Here is a 23,855-nt window from a genome sequence, read left to right on the forward strand (position 1 = left end):
CCTCCGTTAAGTTTCAAAGATTTATTATAAAATCTCATCAAAACAATAGTAAAAGTTATCATAAATTAAATATTATAAATTATATTTTTAATACATTTATAAAAATATTATATCCTATTTTTTTATTTAATAATTGTATATATATTGAAATAAATATTATATACAAAATTTTCACACCAATCATTATTAAGAAAATTTGATTTTGATAGGATTATTATAATTCAGCAATAATTTTTAATTTTATTAGAGATTAAAAAAATCCATTAACTTGCAAAGGTTTATTTTTAAATCTCCATTAACTTTCTAAGGTTTATTTTCAAACCCCAGGAAAATAATTTAAATTTACTTTAAAATTTATTTTATTTTCATTTTCTTAATATTTTATCAGTATCCTCTTCACTTTCCCCTGAACAATGGTTTCTGATTTCCCTCTTCCCTGCCCCTCCCTTCGCTCCTACCACCTCCACGCCATCCTCCGCCTCCCGCTCCTCCCGCTCCTCCCGCTCCCAGGAACACGAGAATGAACACAGTGTCGGAGATAGTGAACAAATTTAACGCTCTAGAGGTGCAGCAAGCGGAGTTGGAGAACGAGATGTTGCAGGTCTGTGCTGGATATCATCTCAATTTCAAACTCGTTTGAACTGAATGAGTGGTTTTGAGATTGTTGAGAGTTTCATGAGTTTAATTTTTCACATTGTTGTTCTGTTTTGCGAGTTTAATTCTTGACATTGTTGTTCTGTTTTGCGAGTTTAATTCTTCACATTGTTGTTCTGCTTCGCGAGTTTAATTTTTCATGTTATATGGATTTCATTTTAGGGTTTCAGGTTATATGAATGAAGGTTTCTTGGTGATTGCCATTTGCAACATGCTACTGACGAGATTAAAGATTATCTTCAGGTTATACGAATGAAGGTTTCTTTGTGGTCGTCGTGGTTTCCATTCACAATAAGCTACTGGCGGGATTAAGGTACTCACTACGCCGCAACAATTTTATTTTCTCTTTTTCTTCCTTCATGTTTATTTGTGGCTTGATTTTGTATTCTGATAATTGGTATGAATATGAATAGTTTAGGTTTTGTTCCAATTTTAGCTTAGGTTTTGTTCCGATTTCATTCTAATTGTCAACTAATGGATTCTCCAACTTGATTATTTTCATTTTTGACACCATGAAATTATTATATAGAATAGTGGAAGTGTGAGTCAGTGAATGAGCCGCACGAGGTTAGAAAACTGTCCAATTATGAAATCCCTTCACTCTCCCATCCCTTTGCTCTTCTTCTATATGTTCATAATCTTCCTCCGAGGTAGCTTAGTGGTCTTGGTTGGTTTCAGATTCGAATTATTTTAGTTGTGGTGATGGTGGTGGGGCATGGATGGTAATGTACAGAGGTATATGTGATGATGAACATTGAAGCATCTGTTCTACCTCTCTCTATTTGCTTTTTTGCTGAACAACCTTTGAATGTGTTGCACTTGTAATAGCCCCTGCATAATTGTAGAAAAACCAAACTTATAGATGTAGCAAAAGTTTAGTAGATAAACCTATTTAGCATGCATTTTAATTACGATTTAAAGGGTCTGATAGAGTTCTGTGAAGACTAAATCTCGCTTTTCAAGATTTTAATGAAGTCATATACTCACCAGCCGAATTCAAAACCAATAACATTAGTTGATTCATATCACTAAAGCAGAATTAGCTTGTTTTCAAAATAATTAATGTGAAAGTAATTTAACACTCACATCAGTAGTTTCTGTTAATTTATATAAACCCTTTGTTATACTTGTACTGTGGTTTTTTGAAGTTCTATTGACAAAACTTTTCTTTGATTATAGTGATTTAACTATTATAAAATTTTATTTATTAGAAAATGCTACTTTAACCATTTCAGTATATAAAATGAATTTCACGTTTTATTGCAATCTTACTAAATTTGGAATAATAATTTTGATTGAATAGATCCTAATATTAATAGTCACCAATTAAGAGTCATTTTCCAACACCCAAATCAAATTAAATATTTTAGTAAAGTGAGAGTTGAACAAGGTTTTTAGCAATATAATAAATAAGTAAAGAATACACATCATTATTTCCTTTAAAGAACCAATAGTGGGAAAAGCATGCCTCGTAGATTTAGAATCAACGAGTACCAATTCCCATCAATTTTTGAAATACAACTGCAATTATAGGCTCAAATCCAATTCGTAAATTTGATCTTAATACATAAAATAAATAAAGAATTTTTTGCTACTATTTGGAGAGAAAGAGTAATTAGAGAAGAGGGGTGACCTTAGTTTAAAGATACTCTAGCGGAATATTATTGTTTTGATTACTATTTCTATGTTTAAAGTCACAATGGAATGAATAAAATAAAAGATACGAAGAACGTGAAAAAAAAGATTTGAGGCAATGATAAAATTTTTCTTTCAAAATTTTCAAGGTCAATTGTCTCCTGAGTTGACTATGTTCAATCCTTCATCGGTAATGTTTAAAAAATTTAAATAACTTGTTTTATTTTTCAGATTTACATTTCTAATTGTGTTATATGTTTATATTATAGGTTTCTTATCAAGGAAGTGTGCCAACAAATTCTGGACATCAAGAAGAGCATATGTGATTGTTGAAGAATTTAGTATAATATGGAAATGAATTTTGACCTATTTTGTACTTTGTGAGCAATATGTTATGTTTTCATTTGTAATATTTCATAGTACTATTCGTCTTATATTGCTTTCTCGTAATTTTTTAACTCATATTTTGTGTTTGGATTTGAATTTTAATTTGTTTACTTGATATATTTTTATCAATATTTTGATATATCTTGTCAATTGATGAATGTTATATCCATTTATTTGTTTTTATTATTGAAAAAATGTTTTAACAAACATAGAAAATAAATACAATAGATGTAAATATTTGTGGTTAAAAAATCACATGAATGTCTAAATGATAAATGAATAAAAAAACAAATTTTCATAGTTTTGAGACCTATGGTATTGTTTATGGAGGTTCTCAAACATTTTACGGAGGTTTTGAAACCTATGATATTTTATGGAGGTTTTAAAACTCATGGTATCTTATGGAGGTTCTGAAACCCATGCTATTTTACGGAGGTTCTAAAACTGTGGTATTTTACGGAGGTTTTGAAACCCATGGTATTTTACGGAGGTTTTGAAACCCATGGTATTTTACGAAAGTTTTGAAACCCATGGTATTTTATAGAGGTTTTGAAACCCATGGTATTTAACAGGGGTTTTGAAAGGCTTTTCCTGAGGTTTGAAAAACCCTGGGGAACACGTTCCCCAGAGATGGTTTAGCGGGGGAAATTGCAACCCTAGGTAAATAACTTAATGGAGGTTTTAACCCTGGGTAATGTAAAAATAAACCTCCATTAAAATCATTTTTTCTTGTAGTGAAAAGTAATTAATATATTTTAAGTTTCTAAATAAATAATTTAAAAATAAATCACAATCTTTTTGTAACAAACATAATTAGAATGTGAGAATTATTTAATGAGGAAGCTAATGAATGAAAGATATGAACTGGTAAATAAATAAAAAATAAAGGTAATTAAGAGGAGACCGATTAATTTTTGCATAAGCCTAGAAGAAATTATTAAATAACAACTAAATTTAGAGACAAAAATAATTAATCACTATATTAAGTTAAGTTAGATACTATTTTAAAGACTAAAAAATTATTAGTATCTAAAGTGGTTTCTATTATTAATAAAAATTTATAAAGTAGTTTTTAAATTGGTATCTAAATTAGTTACTAAAGTTTTAGCTACTAATATTTTAGATTCTAAATTGGTCTCAATTAGTCTTTTAAAGACTAATTCAGAATCTAAAATATCAGTAGATAAAACTTTGGTAGCTAATATTTAGATACCAATTTAAAAACTACTTTATAAATTTTTATTAGTAATATAGAAACTACTTTAGATACCAATAATTTTTTTAGTCTCTAAAATGATCTCTAATTTAATCCAATGCAACTAATTATTTAGTGTCTAAAATTAGTTACAATTTAATGATTTTTTTTAGTGATAAGTTTCTTCTAAAACCTACTTTTTCAAATTTTGTTCAATGAAAGTAAGTTCTTTATTTAATATTTATTTTAAGAAAGTGTTTCACCCAACTTTTTATTTTAAAGAGAAGATAAACTTTAAGAAAAAATTGGGTCAAACATACATAAATTTGTATTTTGTTAGATAGTTAACTTATATTTTTCTAAAATAAAAAATTCAAAATTATACAAAAAAAAAGGCATTAGTGGTTGATTTAGTAATGAGAAATTTTTTTTTTAAAATTTGTCACTGAATCAGTCACTGATTTTGGTTACAAATTTGGTCACTAATTTTACTCACATATTCGATTATTGATTCGAGTCAGAAATTCAGTTAGACATTTCAGCCACATATTCAGTTACAAATTTCAGTCACAAATTTGGTTACAAATTTTAGTCACAGATTCGGTGACAATTTTTAGTCATGAATTCAGTCACAGATTTTAGTCACAATTTCAGTCACAGATTCAATCACTATGCAAGTGATGAAGACAATAATGACCGATGTTGGCCATTTAGTGAATGATATTTTTGTCACTATTTATGGTTTTCCTTATAGTGACTCTCCATGCACATAACTGAGTTGTTGGCAGAGGTTTCATTTTCCAAAAATTGGTTACAAATTACCTCATCTTCCCCTCTAATTTCATTTCATATCCTCTAATACTCTAGGTTATCCTTTCCTTTCTAGACCCACTTGTCCTCATTTTGTCTTTGCATTCGGCACCCCTGAATTAGGTGCATAAACTCCTCTACCCATGATTTCTATCATTCAAACCAATCTCTTCTCCAAAACATATTCCACTCCCACAAATCTTCACTCCATCTTCTCGGCTTCGCCATCTTTATATAATAAAATAAAAAAAATTATCTTATTGTTATCAGTAAAATCCCTCATTCTTCATTTTTTATTTTCTCATCCCTCTTTCTCAAAATTTTATCAATCAATTCATTGTCTCCTGAAAACCAGCCTTCAAGACGCCTTCCTGGTCTTATAGTTATGGTTTTAATCCTTTTTTTTATGATGGAGGAGTGGAATCCATGAAACCAGAATGAGAGAAATCAGAAAAACATAGGAAGATGTGAGATGCAACAAGAGATATACCAATGGGTTGTTTTTGTGTAGAAAAACAGTTGCAGGGGGTTTTATAGCAAAATAGAAATCCTCTTTGATCCTTTGGTTGCAGTGGGTTCCAGTCTTCCAAAAGCTTGATCTGATAACTCAAGAGTCCATGCTTCTTTTAGTATCCTTGCAACACAATAAGTCCAAGCAACAAGATTTGGTCCCCTTACAGATGTGGGTCCTTTTGATTAAGCTTTATCACTGGAAACTTCAGAACCTTTGGGAATCCATCTCATAATACCTTTAGGAACATAATATTTCCTAATTTACAGAATCTAACTGAGTGGCCTCTCTACATGCAGTAAAAACATGTAACAGCCGGTTGTTTCGATCTTTCAATTGGTTGTTTTTCTAACACTTTTAAAAAATAGTTTGAAAACTTGTTCTGTTTGCTTTGTGGATTAAAACCCAATCCTGTTTTTCCAAAAACACAATTTTGAGATGCCAAGACATTCTCAAAGTTGGATTTACCCTTTGAAAGCTTATCCACAGTTTTTACAAGGTAATGAACTTTACTCTCAAGAGTTTTACAATTTTCACAAGCTTTAGAGTCACACAAGCAAGAAGATTTTTTGCAATGCATTTCAAGATTTTCTAAATTGGTTTTTGACTTTTCCAATTCTTCTTCAAGAGTTTTGACTCTATTTTCAAGTCAGATATTCAACCCTTTCAATCGGTTGTTTAAGAGAGCCAATCGGTTAGCTTCTTCATGAGTTTCTTTAAAAGCTTGAAGCAATTGACTATAGTTTTCAACATTTAAAGAGGCACAAGAACTTACACTGCTTGAGCTGCTTGAATCATCATCTCCTTCAGCCATCTGACACAAATTGGCCTTTTCATCTTCACTTGATGATGAGTTTGATGAAGAGATTTCATTTTCATCCCAAGCAATATAGGCTCTTTTTTATTTCCCTTTCTTTTTCTTATTGCTTGACTTCTTTTCCTTGCCTTCTTTATTTGGGCAATCAGCTTTTATATGCCTCTGTTCTCCACAACCAAAGCAAGTGTAATTTTTAGAATTGAAATTACTAGTTTTCTTGTTTCCACACCTTTCTTTGTTGGATTCCTTGTTGCGGATTCTCTTCAAGAATTTGCTGAACTTTTTGGACAGCAAACTAAGAGTTTCTTCCTCACTTTCATAACTTGAGTCTTGCTTATTCTTGTGCTTGGCAGCAAGGCAATGTTCCTTACATGTTTGTCTTCACTTTCTTGAACATTGAGTCTATTCATCTCCAACTCATGTTCTCTAAGCTTTCCAAACAAGGAGCCTGTAGTCAAAGATGTCAAATCCTTTGATTATGAGATAGCCGTGACTTTAGGTTGCCAAGATCTATCAAGACACTTGAGAATCTTGATGTTCAACTCCTCTTTGTCAAAGATGTTTCCAAGACTCATTAGATGATTGACAATGTGAGTGAATCTCTTTTGTACTTCAACAATTGGTTCTCCTTTGAGCTTTCTGAACATCTCATACTCTTTTATTAGAGTATGTTTCTTTGCTCTCTTCACATCATTTGTTCCTTCATGGGTTACCTCTAGAGCCCACATTTCCTTAGCAGATGCGCATTGTGAGATCCTGAAAAATTCATCAAAGTTCAAAGCAGAGGTTATGATATTCTTGGCAATGCAAACAAACTTGACTTTTTTATTTTCAGCATCAGTCCATTGGGACCATGGTTTTTCAATAGAAGATCCATCCTTTTCAAATTTAGGAATAAAAGGGTCATTTTCAATTGCATCCAAAATTCCTTTATCAAGTCAACAAAGATTTTCATTCTAACCTTCCAAAACTGATAATTCAAACCACAAAACAAAGGTGACCTGTTAATTAAGGCACCCTCCCCAAAAGGTAGTTTTTCAGCCATAGAAAAAAGATTTTAGGATCAAACTTGAATATTTTTCAAGTACCAAGCACTTGATGCCATTTGTTAGAATATATGACCTTAAACAAGATGGGGGTGAATTGTTTAAGAGGGGTTTTTGAAAACTTTTTCAGATTCAATGAAATTCTTTGTGTAAATCTAGAACATGAATCAAGTTAGCCAAGAACTCAAGCAGTTATGCAGCAATACACAGAAAAACAATCGGTTGTTTATATCAGATAAACTATAAAACAAAATAAAAAAGAGTTCAGAGTAAGAGAGAATCACACAAACAGCTTATACTGGTTCACTCTTAAGCCAAGAGCTACATCCAGTCCCCAGAATACCACTGGGTAATCCACTAAGCAATCAAACCAAATTACAAAACACAAATAACCAAAGTAGTGACCTTGAACCCTTCAAGAAACACACTTTGGCAAATCACACCAAGAGTATTGATCTTGAACACCTCAAGAACACACAATACTCCTTGGCAGCACAACACCAGAAATTCAATAAGTTTAGAAAGGATTACACCTAATCACAGTACAATCTGAATTAAATACAATTGCAATCCTATTCCATTCTCTCTTGAAAATCCAAAGCTTGATGTGAATCTTGAAATCTTAGAATCAAATCTGTCAAATTGAATTTCTCAAAGATGTTTTCTCACTTGTTTGAAAATATAAACAAATCATTTATATTTTCCAAAGATTGGTCAAAACATTTAATGAAGGAGCGTATTCAATTAGAAAACATTTAAATCAGATTCATCTTTCAAAACTGAATTTTGTTAGGATTTTCAAAGAGACAATCGGTTGAAATCACGAAACAATCGATTCTTTTGGTTTGACAGTTAAGTCAACCAAACCAAACACCTTTTAACTTTTTTCAAAAACTTCTAAGAGTAAAACAACCGGTTGATTCGATAAAACAACAAGTTGTTTTTCACTTAGTTGGAAAAACACTTAATTTCAAAAAGGTTTTAAATCACATCAGTTTTAGATTCAACAAAGGAGTGGATCACACTCTATTCTACCTAAATTCTGTTGAAGATGGATGAAGCTCATCTCTACCTTGCCTTAGTGTGTTTGATGTAGTTTTTAGCTAGTTTGCTTTGAAGGTTGCAATGTGTCTTAGATGATCTTGTACTTTAGGTTTGTGTGTATTCAAGGTTGCCTTTTGCTGCATGACCCATCCTAGATGCCAAATCAAGGTAGTAAGATTAAGCACATAATGAGGTTAAATAGTTTTGGAAAAGTTTTTTAAAGTTTTCTTAAAAGGTTTGATTCAGTACAAAAATAAATATGTTTTCTTGAGAAACAATAGGTTTATTTTCGCTCTGTTAAAAGGCTTTTCAAAATTCTGTTAGGGCACCAAAGGTAAAGCTCAGTCTGTTATTTCAGTTAAGTTGAGCTGGCAATTTTGTTAACATTTAACCTGTTGTTTTTAGAATCAATCTGTTGTTCTTATAACTGCTCTGAAACTGTTTTTTGAAAAGTGGTTAAGAACTGTTCTCTATAAAATAAAAGGTTTTTCTCACATGAAGTAACGCTGAGCAATCACAGTTTTAACAGAGATAAAACATTTCTTGTGTGAGAAAAAGAATTGGAAAGGTTTTGCAAAGGTTTTTCAATAGATGTGTGCTTGTTCTTAAAGAACCTTGTGCTGGATGAAGGTGTTGGTACTGTCTTGGAGCAAATAGAACAACTGGTTTATGTTCTTGCAACACAATTTCAGGTGTAATCTTTCCCTTATTCATTCTTGTAATAGGTATAAGTGTTAGTCACTCTTGATAGGGTTTCTTGGAGTGCAAGGTGTGCTGGAATAGTGTTTTTCAGCAGTGTTTGTTGAAGTTCTTGAAGGGTTCAAGAGCTGTTGTGTATGCTGTAATTGATTGTATCTGTTTTAGTGGGTTCCACCTTGGAGTAAGGTGAACTTGATGTAGCTCTTGATGAGTGAACCAGTATAAAAACTCTCTTGTGTTTCTCTTCTCATCCCTGCACTTGTTTCTGGTTTTGCTTAATTCTGTCAAGAACGAAATCTGTTCATTTGAAATCAAATCTGTTAATTCTGGGCTTAATAAAAACTATTCTTCTTAATCTGGAAAAGTTCTCTAATCATAAACAAAGCTTTTGAATATAAGTTTGTAATTGAATTAAGAACCAATAGGTTTCTTCATAAAATTCATGTAAAAGATTCATTGTCCTTAAAGCTTTGTGTTGAATAAATTTGATTGTTCTTTTGGTATAGTGTGTGTTCTTCAAAACTGTTAAAAGTGGACCAATCTGGTTTAGCTATCTTTCACTATTTGGTCTTAATCCCAATCTGGTGCAGTTCTGTTTGTGTTAGACTGTTTTGAAGAATCAATCTGTTCATTCTAAAATAAATTTGTTCTTTTACCTCTGATATACTGAAAACAGTTTGTGTTTGCGAAAATTTTATATGTTCAATTCACCCCTCCCCTCTTGAACTTAGACATTTATAGACCCAACAATTGGTATCAAGAGCTAGGGCTTGTATTTTGCTCAAGTGTATGCATGATGCCTAAGTTTAAAATGCCTTTTGCTGAAGGTGCGTCTATTAATAGACTTCCTATGTTTGGTGGTGTTAACTATGCTTTCTGGAAAATTAGGATGAAAATTTTTATGGAGTCTATTGATATGGGTATTTGGGATGCAGTGGTCAGTGGACCTTTTATACCTATGCAGGTTGTCAAAGAAGAAGCAGTAAAGAAGCCTTGGTCTGAATGGAGTGAAAGTGAAAGGAAGAAGACTCAATATGACTCTCTAGCCAAGAACATCATCACATCTGCACTGAATATGGATGAATTCTTTAGAGTTTCTCAATATAATTCAGCTAAGGAGATGTGGGAGGTACTAGAGGTAACTCATGAAGGGACGGATGATGTGAAACGAGCAAGGAAGCATTCACTCATTCAAGAATACGAACTGTTCAGAATGCAATCAGAAGAGAGTATTGCAGATGTGCAAAAACGATTTACACATATTGTAAATCACCTCACTGGCCTTGGTAAAGTCTTTGACAAGGAAGAGCTCAACATAAAGGTGTTGAAATGCCTTGATAGAAGCTGGCAGCCTAAGGTAACAACAATCTCAGAATCCAGAGATTTATCCAAGATGTCTACTGCTACACTCTTTGGAAAGCTGATGGAGCATGAACTAGAGCTGAAAAGATTGAAAGAACAAGAAACTGTGGAGAAGAGAGGCAAAGGAATTTCCTTGAAAACTACCATGGAACATGATACAAGTGAAGAAGAAGAGAATCTTGAACATGATGAGACCTTGAGTCTGCTCACCAGAAAATTTAGCAGGTTTCTTAAAAGAAAGAACCGAGACAGAACTCAACAAAGAAAAAGGTATTCTAAATCCAATGACTCAAATTCTTCTAGTTATACTTGCTTTGGTTGTGGCAAACCAGGTCATATAAAGGTTGATTGCCCAAACAATCAAAACAAAGAAAAATCAGTAAGCAAGAAGAGTGAAAGAGACAAAGGAAAGAGAGTTTATATCTCTTGGGAAGAGAATGATGTATCCTCAACAAGTGACTCTTCAACTGGAAGTGAAGAAGCAAATTTGTGCTTCATGGTGAATGATGAAGGATCAGCATCTGATTCAAAAAACAGCAGGAAAAATCAGTGGTACTTGGATAACGAGTGCTCAAAGCACATGACTGGTGATGTTACTCAATTCACAAATCTGAAACTTAAAGCTGAAGGACACGTCACATATGGAGATAATAATAGAGGAAGAATTCTTGGAAGAGGAGATATTGGTACTACAGAGTCAACCACAATTGAGAATGTCCTATATGTGGAGGGACTAAAGCATAGTCTCCTAAGCATTAGCCAACTGTGTGACAAGGGCTACACGGTCAATTTTGAAACCAACACATGTACAATCTCAAATGAAACTTCTGGTAAGGTGCTTTTCACAGGAAAAAGGGTAAACAACATATATCTCTTAGATATTATGAATAGCTGTTCTGAAAATGAATGTTTGTTGTCTAAAAGTGATGAGTCCTGGCTGTGGCATAGGAGGCTAGCTCATATCCATACAAATCATTTGAATAAGCTGAAGTCTAAGGAACTGGTTTCTGGTTTACCAAATATAAAGTTTCAAAATAACAGATTGTGTGATGCTTGTGTAAAGGGAAAACAGATAAGAACCTCATTTAAATCTAAAGATGTGGTTTCTACAAATAAAGCTTTGGATGTTTTACATATGGACTTGTTTGGACCATCTAGGACTACTAGCTTAGCTGGAAATTACTATGTTTTGGTGATTGTTGATGACTTCTCAAGATATACATGGACTTTGTTTCTTGCTTCTAAAAATGATGCATATAAAGCCTTTAAGAAACTAGCTAAGGTTCTGCATAATGAAAATGAAAATAGAATAAAACAGATTCGTAGTGATCATGGGGGAGAGTTTCAAAATGCAAAATTTGATAGGTATTGTGAAAAACATGGGATCACACATAGCTATTCTGCTCCTAGGACACCCCAACAAAATGGTGTAGTTGAAAGGAAGAATAGATCATTAGAGGAATTAGCTAGGACCATGTTAAATGAATCTGATTTACCTAAATATTTTTGGGCAGATGCAGTATACACTGCCTCTTATGTGCTTAACAGAACCTTGATTAGACCTATTCTTAAGAAAACTCCCTATGAATTGTATAAAGGTAGGAAGCCTAGCATTAGTCATCTTAGGGTTTTTGGCTGCAAATGCTTTGTTCTAAATAATGGTAAAGACAATCTGGGGAAATTTGATCCTAAATCAGATGAAGGAATACATATTGGTTATGCTATAAATGGACATGCTTATAGAGTGTATAACAAAAGATTGCTTGCAGTAGAAGAATCTATACATGTTGTATTTGATGAAACAGATTGTTCTGTGCCTAAATCTGTTCTAGATGAACCTGGTATGGATGATTTAAGAACCATTCTGCAAAAGAATCGATCTAGTGATATTGATACAACTAATTCAAATGTTGTCAAAGAATCTATTGTGAATGCAGGATTGCCTAAAGAATGGAAGACACCCAGGGATCTCACACTTGACAATGTAATTGGTAAAATTGAGAAAGGAGTCTCAAAAAGGAATTCACTTAATAATTTCTGCAGAACAATGGCCTTTGTTTCACAGATTGAGCCTAAAAGTCTAGAATAAGCACTACAAGACAGCAATTGGATAACAGCAATGCAGGAAGAACTGAACCAGTTTGAATACAATGAAGTGTGGACTTTGGTTCCAAGAAGACATGAGATGAATATCATAGGAACCAAGTGGGTGTACAGGAACAAGATGGATGAACATGGGGCTATCACTAGAAATAAAGCAAGGCTGGTTGCTAAAGGTTATAACCAAGAAAAGGGAATAGATTTTGGTGAAACCTATGCACCAGTAGCACGTCTTGAAGCTGTCAGATTACTCTTAGCATTTTCCAGCATACAAGGTTTCAAGCTGTTTCAAATGGATGTCAAGAGTGCATTCTTAAATGGTTACATTAATGAAGAGGTGTTTGTATCTCAGCCTCCAAGGTTCGAAGATCATAAAAATCCAGAGCTTGTGTACATGCTCAAGAAGGCTTTATATGGATTGAAGCAGGCACCTAGACAATGGTATGAGAGGCTAAGTGAGTTTCTACTCTCTCAAGGATATAACCGTGGCAATTCTGATAAAACTTTGTTCATAAAGAAGAAAAGAGAAGACATTATTCTTGTGCAAGTCTATGTGGATGATATTATCTTTGGATCCACAAATGAAGAGATGTGTGAAGACTTTGTGGAAACAATGAAGAGTGAGTTTGAGATGTCAATGTTAGAGGAAATGAATTTCTTCCTTGGACTACAAGTGAAACAACTCAAAGATGGAATTTTCATAAGTCAAGAAAAGTACTGCAAGGAGCTGCTTAAGAGGTTTGATATGGATCAATGCAAAGCAATCAGCACTCCTATTTCAAGTGGATCAGTGGATCAATCTAAATATAGGGGTTTAATTGGTTCTTTGTTATACTTAACTGCTAGCAGGTCTGACTTTATGTTTGTTGTGTGCTTATGTGCTAGATATCAATCTGATCCAAAGGAATCACACTACAATGCAGCAAAGAGAATTCTGAAATACTTGCAAGGGTCTAAGGATGTTGGATTATGGTATCCTAACAATGTATCTTTAAACTTAACTGGTTTTTCAAATTCTGACTTTGCAGGTTGCAAGGTTGATAGGAAAAGCACAAGTGGGACTTGTCACATGCTTGGATCAAGTCTAATCTCTTGGCATTGCAAGAAACAGGCTTGTGTTGCTCTCTCTACAGCAGAGGCAGAATACATAGCTGCTGGAAGTTGTTGTGCTCAAACCTTATGGCTAAGGCAGCAGCTAAGTGACTTTGGGATTCTATTAAACAAGATACCTATAAATTGTGATAACACTAGTGTTATAAATTTGTCTAAGAATCCTGTCATGCATTCAAGAACTAAACATATTGAAATTAGACATCACTTTCTAAGAGAACATATAGCTAATGGAACTTGTGATATCAAATTCATTGGCACTAAATTTCAATTGGCTGATCTTTTTACTAAACCTCTTGTTAAAGATAGGTTTTATTTTCTTCTAAATGAATTGGGTATCATTAGCTTAAATTGCCCTCTGCAGTAAAAATTTCAATCTGTTATTTTATATTTTAACGTGTTCTCTTTGTTTCAGAATCACAGCTGTGACTAGGAAAGAAAAATATTTACTTTTCTCTCTCTCTCCTTGATCTTTGACTGCTTTTACGGTTATTAACTAGCAGGTCTATGACAATCATATGTGGATATTCTAACTGATTGGATATCTTGTAGGTGCAACAGATTTGATTTGCTAAACTGAAATCTAGTACCAATATATTCTTGCGTCAATCAACACCTGCACCTGCTGTACCACACAAGAATAAAATCTGTAGAAGATCTGATTGAATTGATTTCTTTTAAAACTTGTGATTTTTTTTAAATCTGATTTAAGCCCTATATAAATCTGGTATTAATCAATTGTTTTTCACACTCTCTCATTTCTACTACAAGTTGTCCAGGTTCAAAACATTTACAGTATTAATTTCTATTTTCCTTGAACATGTGAATTGTTACTGATTCTCTCTCTAGCTGGGATTGTCCTTTGATAAACAGGTGCAGGTAACAACAGATAAAGCATGGCATCCTCATCACACAGAAAGAAGAAACTCAAAGAGCAACCTAACAGCAGCCAAGGCATTCTGGAAAATTGGTTTGCTGGAGATTCTGAAGCTATGACAAGGTTCATACATGAGACAAGCAGAAAGCAAGTCAATGTGCCCAAGGTGCTGGAATTCTCATGTTGCGGGAAGAAAATCTGACTGAAGCAAAAACTCTGCTCAAGCATCAAAAACTGAAAAGCTTCTTGGAAATGTCTATCCAGACCTAGTGAAGGTGTTCTACAACAACCTCATTCAAGATGGCAAGAACCTTGTTTCCCATGTGAAAGGAGTGAAGGTGAAAATTACAAGGGAAATATGGAGCAATGTGGGAGGAATCAAGTATTCAGGAATGAAAGTTAGCAAAGGGAATACTGTTGGAATTCAACAAGATGCAGTTTTATAGGAGCTGTGTTAGAAATCCTACTGAATCAGTAGCTAGATTTCATGTTGGTAATCTGACCTTAATTCCAAGACTCCTAGCCTACATAATTGCTTGGCAACTTACTCCTAGAGGAAGCAATCATGCTACTCTTCATGAAGAAGATTTGATTCTGCTATACTGTATAATGAATCAACTCAAGGTAAATTGGGTAAGTACAATGGTAGAGCATATGCTCAAATCCACAAGGCTTCCCGATTATCGCTTTCCATATGCAATTTTTGTATCAAAACTAATTGACTATTTTGAAGTTGATACTGCAAATGAGAGAAATGACACCATTAAGGCAGCAAGTGAAATAGACAATTCCACTCTCTTGAAAATGGGGTTCCAAAAGGAGGAAGACGGCTGGATCTTTCGAAGGAATGATGCAAATAGAGCTGAGAATGAAGCAGCTAATCCAGGAGATGAAGAAGAAGAAAATGTTGATGGTGTGCAGCACATGGATGAGTCACCAGTTCACTCTTTCGTAAATGAGGATGTTGCTGCTACAAGCCAAAATGCATTGGTTGCATATCAGGAACTTGTGCATAGAGGTGAACCTCTATCCATGTTCGAAAGGCAAGTTCTAAGCAGGCTGGATACACTCACATACGACCAAAAGGAATACTATGAAATGACTCAAGCCAGGTTTCAACACTTGGATGACCAAATTGAAGGAGTTCAGGAGCAGCTAGCCAAGCTCTACCACTATAACAATTGATCTTTTCAAAGTTTTTATCCTTTATGTCTTGTTGAACAATTGGGTTTTCTGTTTTTTTTCTTTTCTGCACCGGTTTCATTCTGTTTTGGTTTGTAATGGACCTATAAACTGGTTTTAGTTTGAACTGTTATGCATGTCTATGGTGTGCTTCTTTTATTCCATGTTCTACTCTGTTTGATGAACCCAAAGGGGGAGAAAGACAGATGAAAGATTGCTCACATAAGTTGATGATTTGGTTCAAGCTGCAGGGAGGTAGCACAAAACTCATATATTGCTATATTCTGGTTTTATTTCTAAATGTTGTTGTGCAGTTTTTTTGGAAGCTAGTGCAGTGCAGGCTGTGATCATCAAAGTATGCAAAGCAAAGGGGTTTTTGTCTCCATCAAACAGGGGGAGATTGTTGAAGATGGATGAAGCTCATCTCTACCTTGCCTTAGTGTGTTTGATGTAGTTTTTAGCTAGTTTGCTTTGAAGGTTGCAATGTGTCTTAGATGATCTTGTACTTTAGGTTTGTGTGTATTCAAGGTTGCCTTTTGCTGCATGACCCATCCTAGATGCCAAATCAAGGTAGTAAGATCAAGCACATAATGAGGTTAAATGGTTTTGGAAATTTTTTTTTAAGTTTTCTTAAAAGGTTTGATTCAGTACAAAAATAAATCTGTTTTCTTGAGAAACAATAGTTTTATTTTTGCTCTGTTAAAAGGCTTTTCGAAATTCTGTTAGGGCACCAAAGGTAAAGCTCAGTCTATTATTTCAGTTAAGTTGAGCTGGCAGTTTTGTTAACATTTAACCTGTTGTTTTTAGAATCAATCTGTTGTTCTTATCACTGCTCTGAAACTGTTTTTTGAAAAGTGGTTAAGAACTGTTCTCTATAAAATAAAATGCTTTTCTCACATGAAGTAACGCTGAGCAATCACAGTTTTAACAGAGATAAAACATTTCTTGTGTGAGAAAGAAAATTGGAAAGGTTTTGCAAAGGTTTTTCAATAGATGTGTGCATGCTCTTAAAGAACCTTGTGCTAGATGAAGGTGTTGGTACTGTCTTGGAGCAAATAGAACAACTGGTTTATGTTCTTGCAACACAATTTCAGGTGTAATTTTTCCCTTATTCATTCTTGTAATAGGTATAAGTGTTAGTCACTCTTGATAGGGTTTCTTGGAGTGCAAGGTGTGCTGGAATAGTGTTTTTCAGCAGTGTTTGTTGAAGTTCTTGAAGGGTTCAAGAGCTGTTGTGTATGCTGTAATTGATTGTATATGTTTTAGTGGATTCCACCTTGGAGTAAGGTGAATTGGATGTAGCTCTTGATGAGTGAACCAGTATAAAAACTCTCTTGTGTTTCTCTTCTCATCCCTGCACTTGTTTCTGGTTTTGCTTAATTATGTCAAGAACGAAATCTATTCATTTGAAATCAAATCTGTTAATTCTGGGCTTAATAAAAACTGTTCTTCTTAATCTGGAAAAGTTCTCTAATCATAAACAAAGCTTTTGAATATAAGTTTGTAATTGAATTAAGAACCAATAGGTTTCTTCATAAAATTCATGTAAAAGATTCATTGTCCTTAAAGCTTTGTGTTGAATAAATTTTATTGTTCTTTTGGTATAGTGTGTGTTCTTCAAAACTGTTAAAAGTGGACCAATCTGGTTTAGCTATCTTTCACTATCTGGTCTTAATCCCAATCTGGTGCAGTTCTGTTTGTGTTAGACTGTTTTGAAGAATCAATCTGTTCATTCTAAAATAAATCTGTTCTTTTACCTCTGATATACTGAAAACAGTTTGTGTTTGCGAAAATTTTATATGCTCAATTCACCCCTCCCCTCTTGAACTTAGACATTAATAGACCCAACAGATTCCACCCAAACACAGCAGCAACACCAACCTTTCATCAAACACCTTGAATTTGGATTTTTCAAAGCACTTGATCACACTTTATCAACAGAGAAGGGCATAGTATGGTAGAATTGTAGATCTACGGAAATACAGATAACAAAACTTGGTACTATTAGTTGATTTATGTTTAACAGGATGTTCTATTTCAAGCAATATTTACAAAAGTTGGTTATTTGACTTCTATAACCTATTTGATGAAATATTTGAGCTAATATAATTATATATTTTTTTATAAAACTGATAGAGAGAATCTAATGTAAATGGTGAACATTAGTGCAAGTGTTTTAATTAAAAGGTTTGTGTCTAAGCTTCTGAGAGTAGTGGAAGTGCATTTCAATTATTATATACTTGTGATAGAGCGTGGTGGATATGCTCATGAAAAAACTTCAAGATGATCTGCTCAATTTTGAACAGCTCTTAGCATAATAACCAAACTGAAGTTAAGCATGTGCCGACCTGTTAATGTTATATTTGGGGGAGTTTGATTTTGTTTGTTTAATATAATATATCAATGGCTCTCTGTCACTATTATTTTATCATCATCTTTTAAAAAATGGTTATTTCCTATCTGCATATTTTAGTGATATATGTTTTTAGTTATTTTTTTAGTATTTTTCTTTTGGTGCCTTCAATGAACTTTTGCCGCATATTTCCAAACTTTCTTAATCATTTCTTTGTCATTTTCACTAAAAAAAATCAGTATTATCTACAGATTTTTACCCATGGATTTTAATCCGTAGGTAAATTCAGCATTACCTACAAATATTAACTACAAACATTACCTATGTATATTACCTACAGATCTGAATCCGTAGGTAATGTGAACTATTAACCACAAATCTTATTACCTACCAACTTTTATCCATGGATCTTTATTATCTACCAACTATTACACACGGATCTCTATTACCTACCAACTATTATCATAATAATTATATACATAATATTAAAAATATATATAATTAATTATAAAATCATAAATAATAATCATAACTAATAAGTATAACATATTATTAATATTATAAAATAAATAATATTAATATAATAATACTAATACTAATAATAAAATTAGTAATATTAATAGTAGTAATGATATTGATAGTATAATAAAATTAATAATATTAGTAATAATAATATTAATAATATAAATACTATAAATAAAAATATTAATAGTATTTAGTAATATTAATAATATTAAAAATATTTAATAATATTATTAATATTTAATAATATTTAATAATATTATTAATATTTAATAATATTAATAATATTTAATAATATTTAATAATATTTAATAATATTTAATAATATTTAATAATATTTAATAATATTAATAATATTTAATAATATTAATAATATTTAATAATATTAATAATATTTAATAATATTAATACTATTAATAATATTAATAATATTTAATAATATTAATAACATTTAATAATATGTAATAATATTAATAATATTCAAATATTGATTTAAATTTTAAAAATAAAGTATATTGAATTACCTATAGACTACAGTGAATGAATATTACTTACGGGAGTTAGTAGGTAACTACTGTTTATCTGTGTTCGTAGGTAAATTACCTATGCCTGTATTACATACGAATTTTTTTCATGAATAATCCATAGGTAATACTTATTTACCTACAAATTTTTGTTGTTATCTATGAAATTCTCTCGTAGATAAAATTTTTCTCGCAGTGTGTGTGATGATAGGCGATGCCAGTATTTTCTATATGCAATCATCCCTTGGTGTCTTTAATATTCTAAGAAGTGCACACATGATGAAAATGGATACAGGTTGCATATTGTGACCCAATCTCAGAGCATGTGGGTTCATGGAAATGACCTCATAAGTATTAAAACTTACTAAATTTATTTATCTAACTATCCAATTAAAATGAGCAATGCATTAATGCATATTTTGATGTATGTTTTGGAAAGTGCGTCTCTGGTTGAATTTGTCACTCCTCAATAATTGTCCACTGTTTGTATTTTCAGTTTGCTGGATAGGGAATGGAATTTGAAAATGTGAGTTTGTGTAAGGGTTAATGTTTTGTTTTCCTTTTGATATTGTATTTTATGCCTAATGTTGTAGGCGTCTCATTATCCTTTGCCTTTGTTTGAGTAGTTTAGGAGTGTGAATGCAGGGCTGACATTTTGGTGCTTAATTGTTTGCGTGTGCTGGATTGTGAATCCGAATTTGATATACACTTAGGTGGGGTTTTTTGTTTTTAACTTAGGAGTGTGAATATTTGACTTAGAACCAATTTTCTCGAAAAAATAACTTGGAATAACAAGAAAATAATTTAACATTTTTAATGTGGATTCTTGTTACTAGTTTATCCTAAGTCAAATACGCATTCCATATTTCAATTAGTTCTGATTAAGCTTTATGTGTAGATGCAGTGAATCTCGAATAGCCATTTGGAAGCTTGAATACAGTTCTTCAACAAAGGTGCAAGTATTCATTAAAACTTTTGTAGCTAACCAGTTCATGGGTTTTGGAGTTCATGGTTTCCAAGCATGCTAGGACTGCAACATTAGTCATTATATTTTTATTTAGGTATACTCGTTCGTAGGTTAAACTCAATATCTTCTTTTTGGTAAAAGTAGTAGTTAGTTAAGAAAGAAAGCCTTAAGTGTAGAAAACGCTTCAGCCTAACTTTTAATAGCCCAAAATCAAACAATTTCACAATACTAATAAGCAATATGGGAAAAAAAGTTTTATAATCGATACATTAGGAATATTTCTCTAAGAAATTTCTTAACGTTTTAGAATTTGATATTTGATGATTATAGATAATAAATATTATTAAATATATATTGATTTAATATAATCAACTTATTATAAAGTTAAATTTGATTTATGAGATGTTGAACCGATTAACACGAATCAAATATTACTATTCATATTAGTCTAACATGTACTTAATTAAATGTGTTAAGATGATAGTTAGGTTGAAGATATTTTTAGAAGATCAACAAAATATATTTAGTAAATCATAAATTATGTAAATAATAATTTAGAATATTAATATTTTTTATTTTAAAATACTATTTTTGTTTAAAATGTGAATGATGGTGACCTAATTTGAAGGAGCAATGTTACCAACAATGATAGCATGGGGTCGCAAGTCCTTGGCACCAGTTAAGAGGAGAGAACTCTCTTGTGTTGGATCTTTCTACTTTAGAGTAAAATTAGTCTTATTATTTTCAATAATTGCATATAATTTGTAAGGGCTTATTTAGATCGCTAAAAACATGTTCAAATAAGGAATTAGTGTGTCATTTTTAATCATTTAATTTATTCTTTATTGGATGTAATCTGTAATTCTTTAATATAAATCTTAATTAAGTGTGTAAACACCTTTTAACTCGTCCAATCCAGCTTTCCAAACAAGGCTCAATAATTGTCTATACGATTCATATTTCTCTAAACTAAATTATGATATGCCAGAATACCAAATCACGCCAAGTGTAAAAGATCAAAGAATTTATCACAACATCATGCACAAATGGTTGCTTATTAGATCCTTTTGGAACATGTTTAAAGCTATTTCTTACACTGAGATCAACTTAATACGTATTTGTTTGTGAGTTGTAATCATTTTAGAAGGATCAGGAAAAACAGAACAAATATAATGTCAGAGAAATAGTAAAACATAATTGATATGCAGAGAGTCTCCCTCCCCTGTTTTTAATTTGTTTAATATAGAGTTATTCTTACAATATTACTATTTGTTTATATAAATCTTGATATCTTCCCTCTCCATGTTCTCCATATTGATTGGCCTTGTACGGGCATTTTGAGAAGAAATGACACCATTCAATACTTGTAGTGCCACTTAAGTATTCGAGACAGAATTCAAATGATCCAATAACTAAGCATAACGAAGTTGGACTATCTAATTATAGGCATCTAGATCCAGGGTAAGAAAAGATGTTCCGGAACATCAATGACAGCTAATTTGGTTCATACATCCATCAATGAGGTATTACTATAGTTATATATTTATTGGTGTCTTTTATTTTATAATTATAAATATTCAAATTCATTAACTTCAAATTATTTATTTCAGGCATTAGATAATGGAAGTGGTGTCCATCACCTAATCAAATAATAGGATCAAGTGTTGGAAGCAAAACTGATTAGGGATGTGTGTTTTAATTTTAAACTTGATTAGGGATGTATGAACTTTTTATGTGTTTTAATTTTCAGTTATGTATCAACTTTTAAACAATATGTGTGCTTTAATTTTCAATGAAATGAATTGATGATTATAACTTTATATATTATTTTATTTTATTATGAAAATATATTATGTTTAGGTTAATTGTACAAACCAGATTATAAAAAAGTGGTGATTAAATTTAATTTATTCAGAATTAAAATTACGTCAGTTAAAAACGTCACATTATACCTTATATAGTGGTGCCAGAATCTTCTTCAATGAATTAAATTGCGAAAGTTATAACTGACACTACTTACATATAAAAACCGTCACTTTAAACATAGTGTTAAAGTGTCGGGTGTTGCAGTTGTGGCGGCCAATTCTATGGCGGTTTGAAAAACCGCCACACGCGTATATTGTGACGATTATAAACGTCAGTTCGTACAAAAATAACTGTCACAATATACACTTTTTTTTGTAGTATATATATATATATTTCAATTGTATTTTGAAATATTATATATTTTGTACATGTCCTTTGTTGAGCTTATGGTAAGGTTGATAATTTTGCGAGGATGATACATTATCCATGCAAAGATTTACAACTTACACTAGCATGTACTCACATGTTAATGGATAACCATCATAATCATAATGCGTGCAACACATAAATTAATCTATCAATAATAATTCTAGCTTCAATCAAGTTTCCTAGGAAATTAATTTTTTTTAATTAAACTTATGACTCTATGACTTATAGAAGACACGTATTAAGCACATCCTTAAAAGACTAACACTTAATTCGGGATTTGAATTTATTCACTCGTATAATATTTTAGAAGTAGTCAGAGTAGTTCCTTGGCAAGAACCCAACCAATAACCATACGAAACCTCCATTGATTTCTCACAACTAAAATTCTCATCTAAGTGACTTCGAAGTTAGTGAAACCCACATGTCTCCTTACATCAATACTCAATATATGTTATACACCAACTAGGTCAATTACTACCTAGGTAATTACCATTCCCATCAATCCAACATATTTACTTAAATAACTTAATTCTCATTAATTATCCAATTTCAAGCATTAAGGATGAACATACATATAAATTTATGATTAAAATACAGTCATAAACATCAAAGTCATTTAAACAATATAAGAAAATAAAAAATAAAAAATCCTTTTCAGAAATTTGGTTAGCAAAATTTAGTTGATAAGCACTAAAGTTTCCCAGACTCAATACGATGAGTGGAATTTTCATCTGCAGGGTGATTTTTTGCAAAAGTTTTGCATTTCTCATAGGACGATTTCACTCAGTAAATTACTCATACAAAAAATTTCATTTCATCACTGTCACAAATATTCGCCAACTTTATGATTCCCTAAGAAAATTATGTAGAAAAGTTTACATATCTACAATATCCCGAACTTAATTAACACTTCAAACTCTATAAGAAAATCATAAATAAAAACTAATTTTTTTTAAAAAAATAATAATTAGTTATTATAATAACTAAATTTAAGATTAAAAAAATTAATTTTTAAATTAATTTTTATTATTATTAAATAATTTTTAAATTGATGTTTAATTAGCCACCAATATTTTTCTACCAAATTTAGAATATGTAAGTGATGTCATCATACACAAAGTAAGTTTTTCATATAGGATTTCAATACAGTGCATCCATTTCTAGTTTAATTGAAAATAACATCAATTTCCATCCTATTATACATATTAGAACTTAATTTAGTTTAATTTAATAAATTTTTAGCTTTCATTATCTCAGTACTCACGTGTTCCTAAAAATACATTTTAAATTGGTCATTTAATAGTTTTTAAAAGCGTTCACAAAAATTTTCTGACACATTTTTTACAAATGACTAAGAGAAGCACTTGTGAATAAGCTAAAGTGACAATGAATACTTTAGATTTTATACTATTTCACCCTTGACCTTGGTTACATTAATATTTCCAATGCAAACTACAAAGAATTCTTTTAAATAATTAAATATTTACAAGTATTTTTTTCAGTGTCATTTTTAGTCGAGTCAAATACGTAAAATCTTTTCAAATAATGAGTACATACATAATAGTTTTCCAAACTAACTAGACAAAGTCTCTCCAAATTATTAAAAAAAAAGATTTTACAAGCATTTTTTCGTAATTTTATTATCAACAATTTTGATGAGACTGTCCACTTTTAATTTTGTTTTTCACTTTTTCTAATCTAACTGTACGAGAATAATATTATTGTTATTTGTTCAAATCTTTATTTTCATAAAAAAATTGTCTCACTTAATGAAAAAATATTTGTAAAAACAACATTCACAGAATTAGTGGTTTTGCTATTTTTC

At 31.6% G+C, this 23,855-nt stretch overlaps 1 protein-coding gene and 1 long non-coding RNA gene across 3 annotated transcripts; both read left to right on the plus strand.

Moving 5' to 3' along the window:
* The first annotated feature begins 410 nt into the window (after positions 1-410).
* Positions 411-2,759, plus strand: LOC137826363 (uncharacterized). Of its 2 annotated transcripts, none has more exons than XR_016515165.1 (3): positions 411-601; positions 817-967; positions 2,559-2,759. It is a non-coding gene; the product is annotated as an uncharacterized LOC137826363 (long non-coding RNA). The 2 variants fall into 2 exon arrangements; XR_011083479.2 differs by having other exon boundaries at positions 898-967.
* Positions 2,760-9,609: 6,850 nt separating this feature from the next.
* LOC150025462 (uncharacterized) lies at positions 9,610-14,693 on the plus strand. Its single transcript, XM_090294048.1, has 5 exons — positions 9,610-10,712; positions 11,085-11,170; positions 11,966-12,144; positions 14,220-14,340; positions 14,512-14,693. Exons 1-5 carry the CDS (start codon positions 9,610-9,612, stop codon positions 14,691-14,693), a joined length of 1,671 nt encoding a protein of 556 aa, XP_090150174.1.
* The last annotated feature ends 9,162 nt before the right edge of the window (positions 14,694-23,855 follow it).

Source organism: Phaseolus vulgaris, chromosome 8 (genome assembly GCF_051622355.1).
Source record: "Phaseolus vulgaris cultivar YP4 chromosome 8, ASM5162235v1, whole genome shotgun sequence".
Taxonomy (NCBI): Eukaryota; Viridiplantae; Streptophyta; class Magnoliopsida; order Fabales; family Fabaceae; genus Phaseolus; species Phaseolus vulgaris.

Excerpts from the sequence above, each read along its gene's own strand:
- LOC150025462 (XM_090294048.1), top strand. The coding sequence starts at position 9,610 with ATGCCTTTTGCTGAAGGTGCGTCTATTAATAGACTTCCTATGTTTGGT. Across the intron at positions 12,145-14,219 it reads GGGATCTCACACTTGACAAT|CTGGGATTGTCCTTTGATAA; the intron begins GTAATTGGTAAA and ends TTCTCTCTCTAG. Across the intron at positions 14,341-14,511 it reads CAAGGCATTCTGGAAAATTG|ACCTAGTGAAGGTGTTCTAC; the intron begins GTTTGCTGGAGA and ends ATGTCTATCCAG.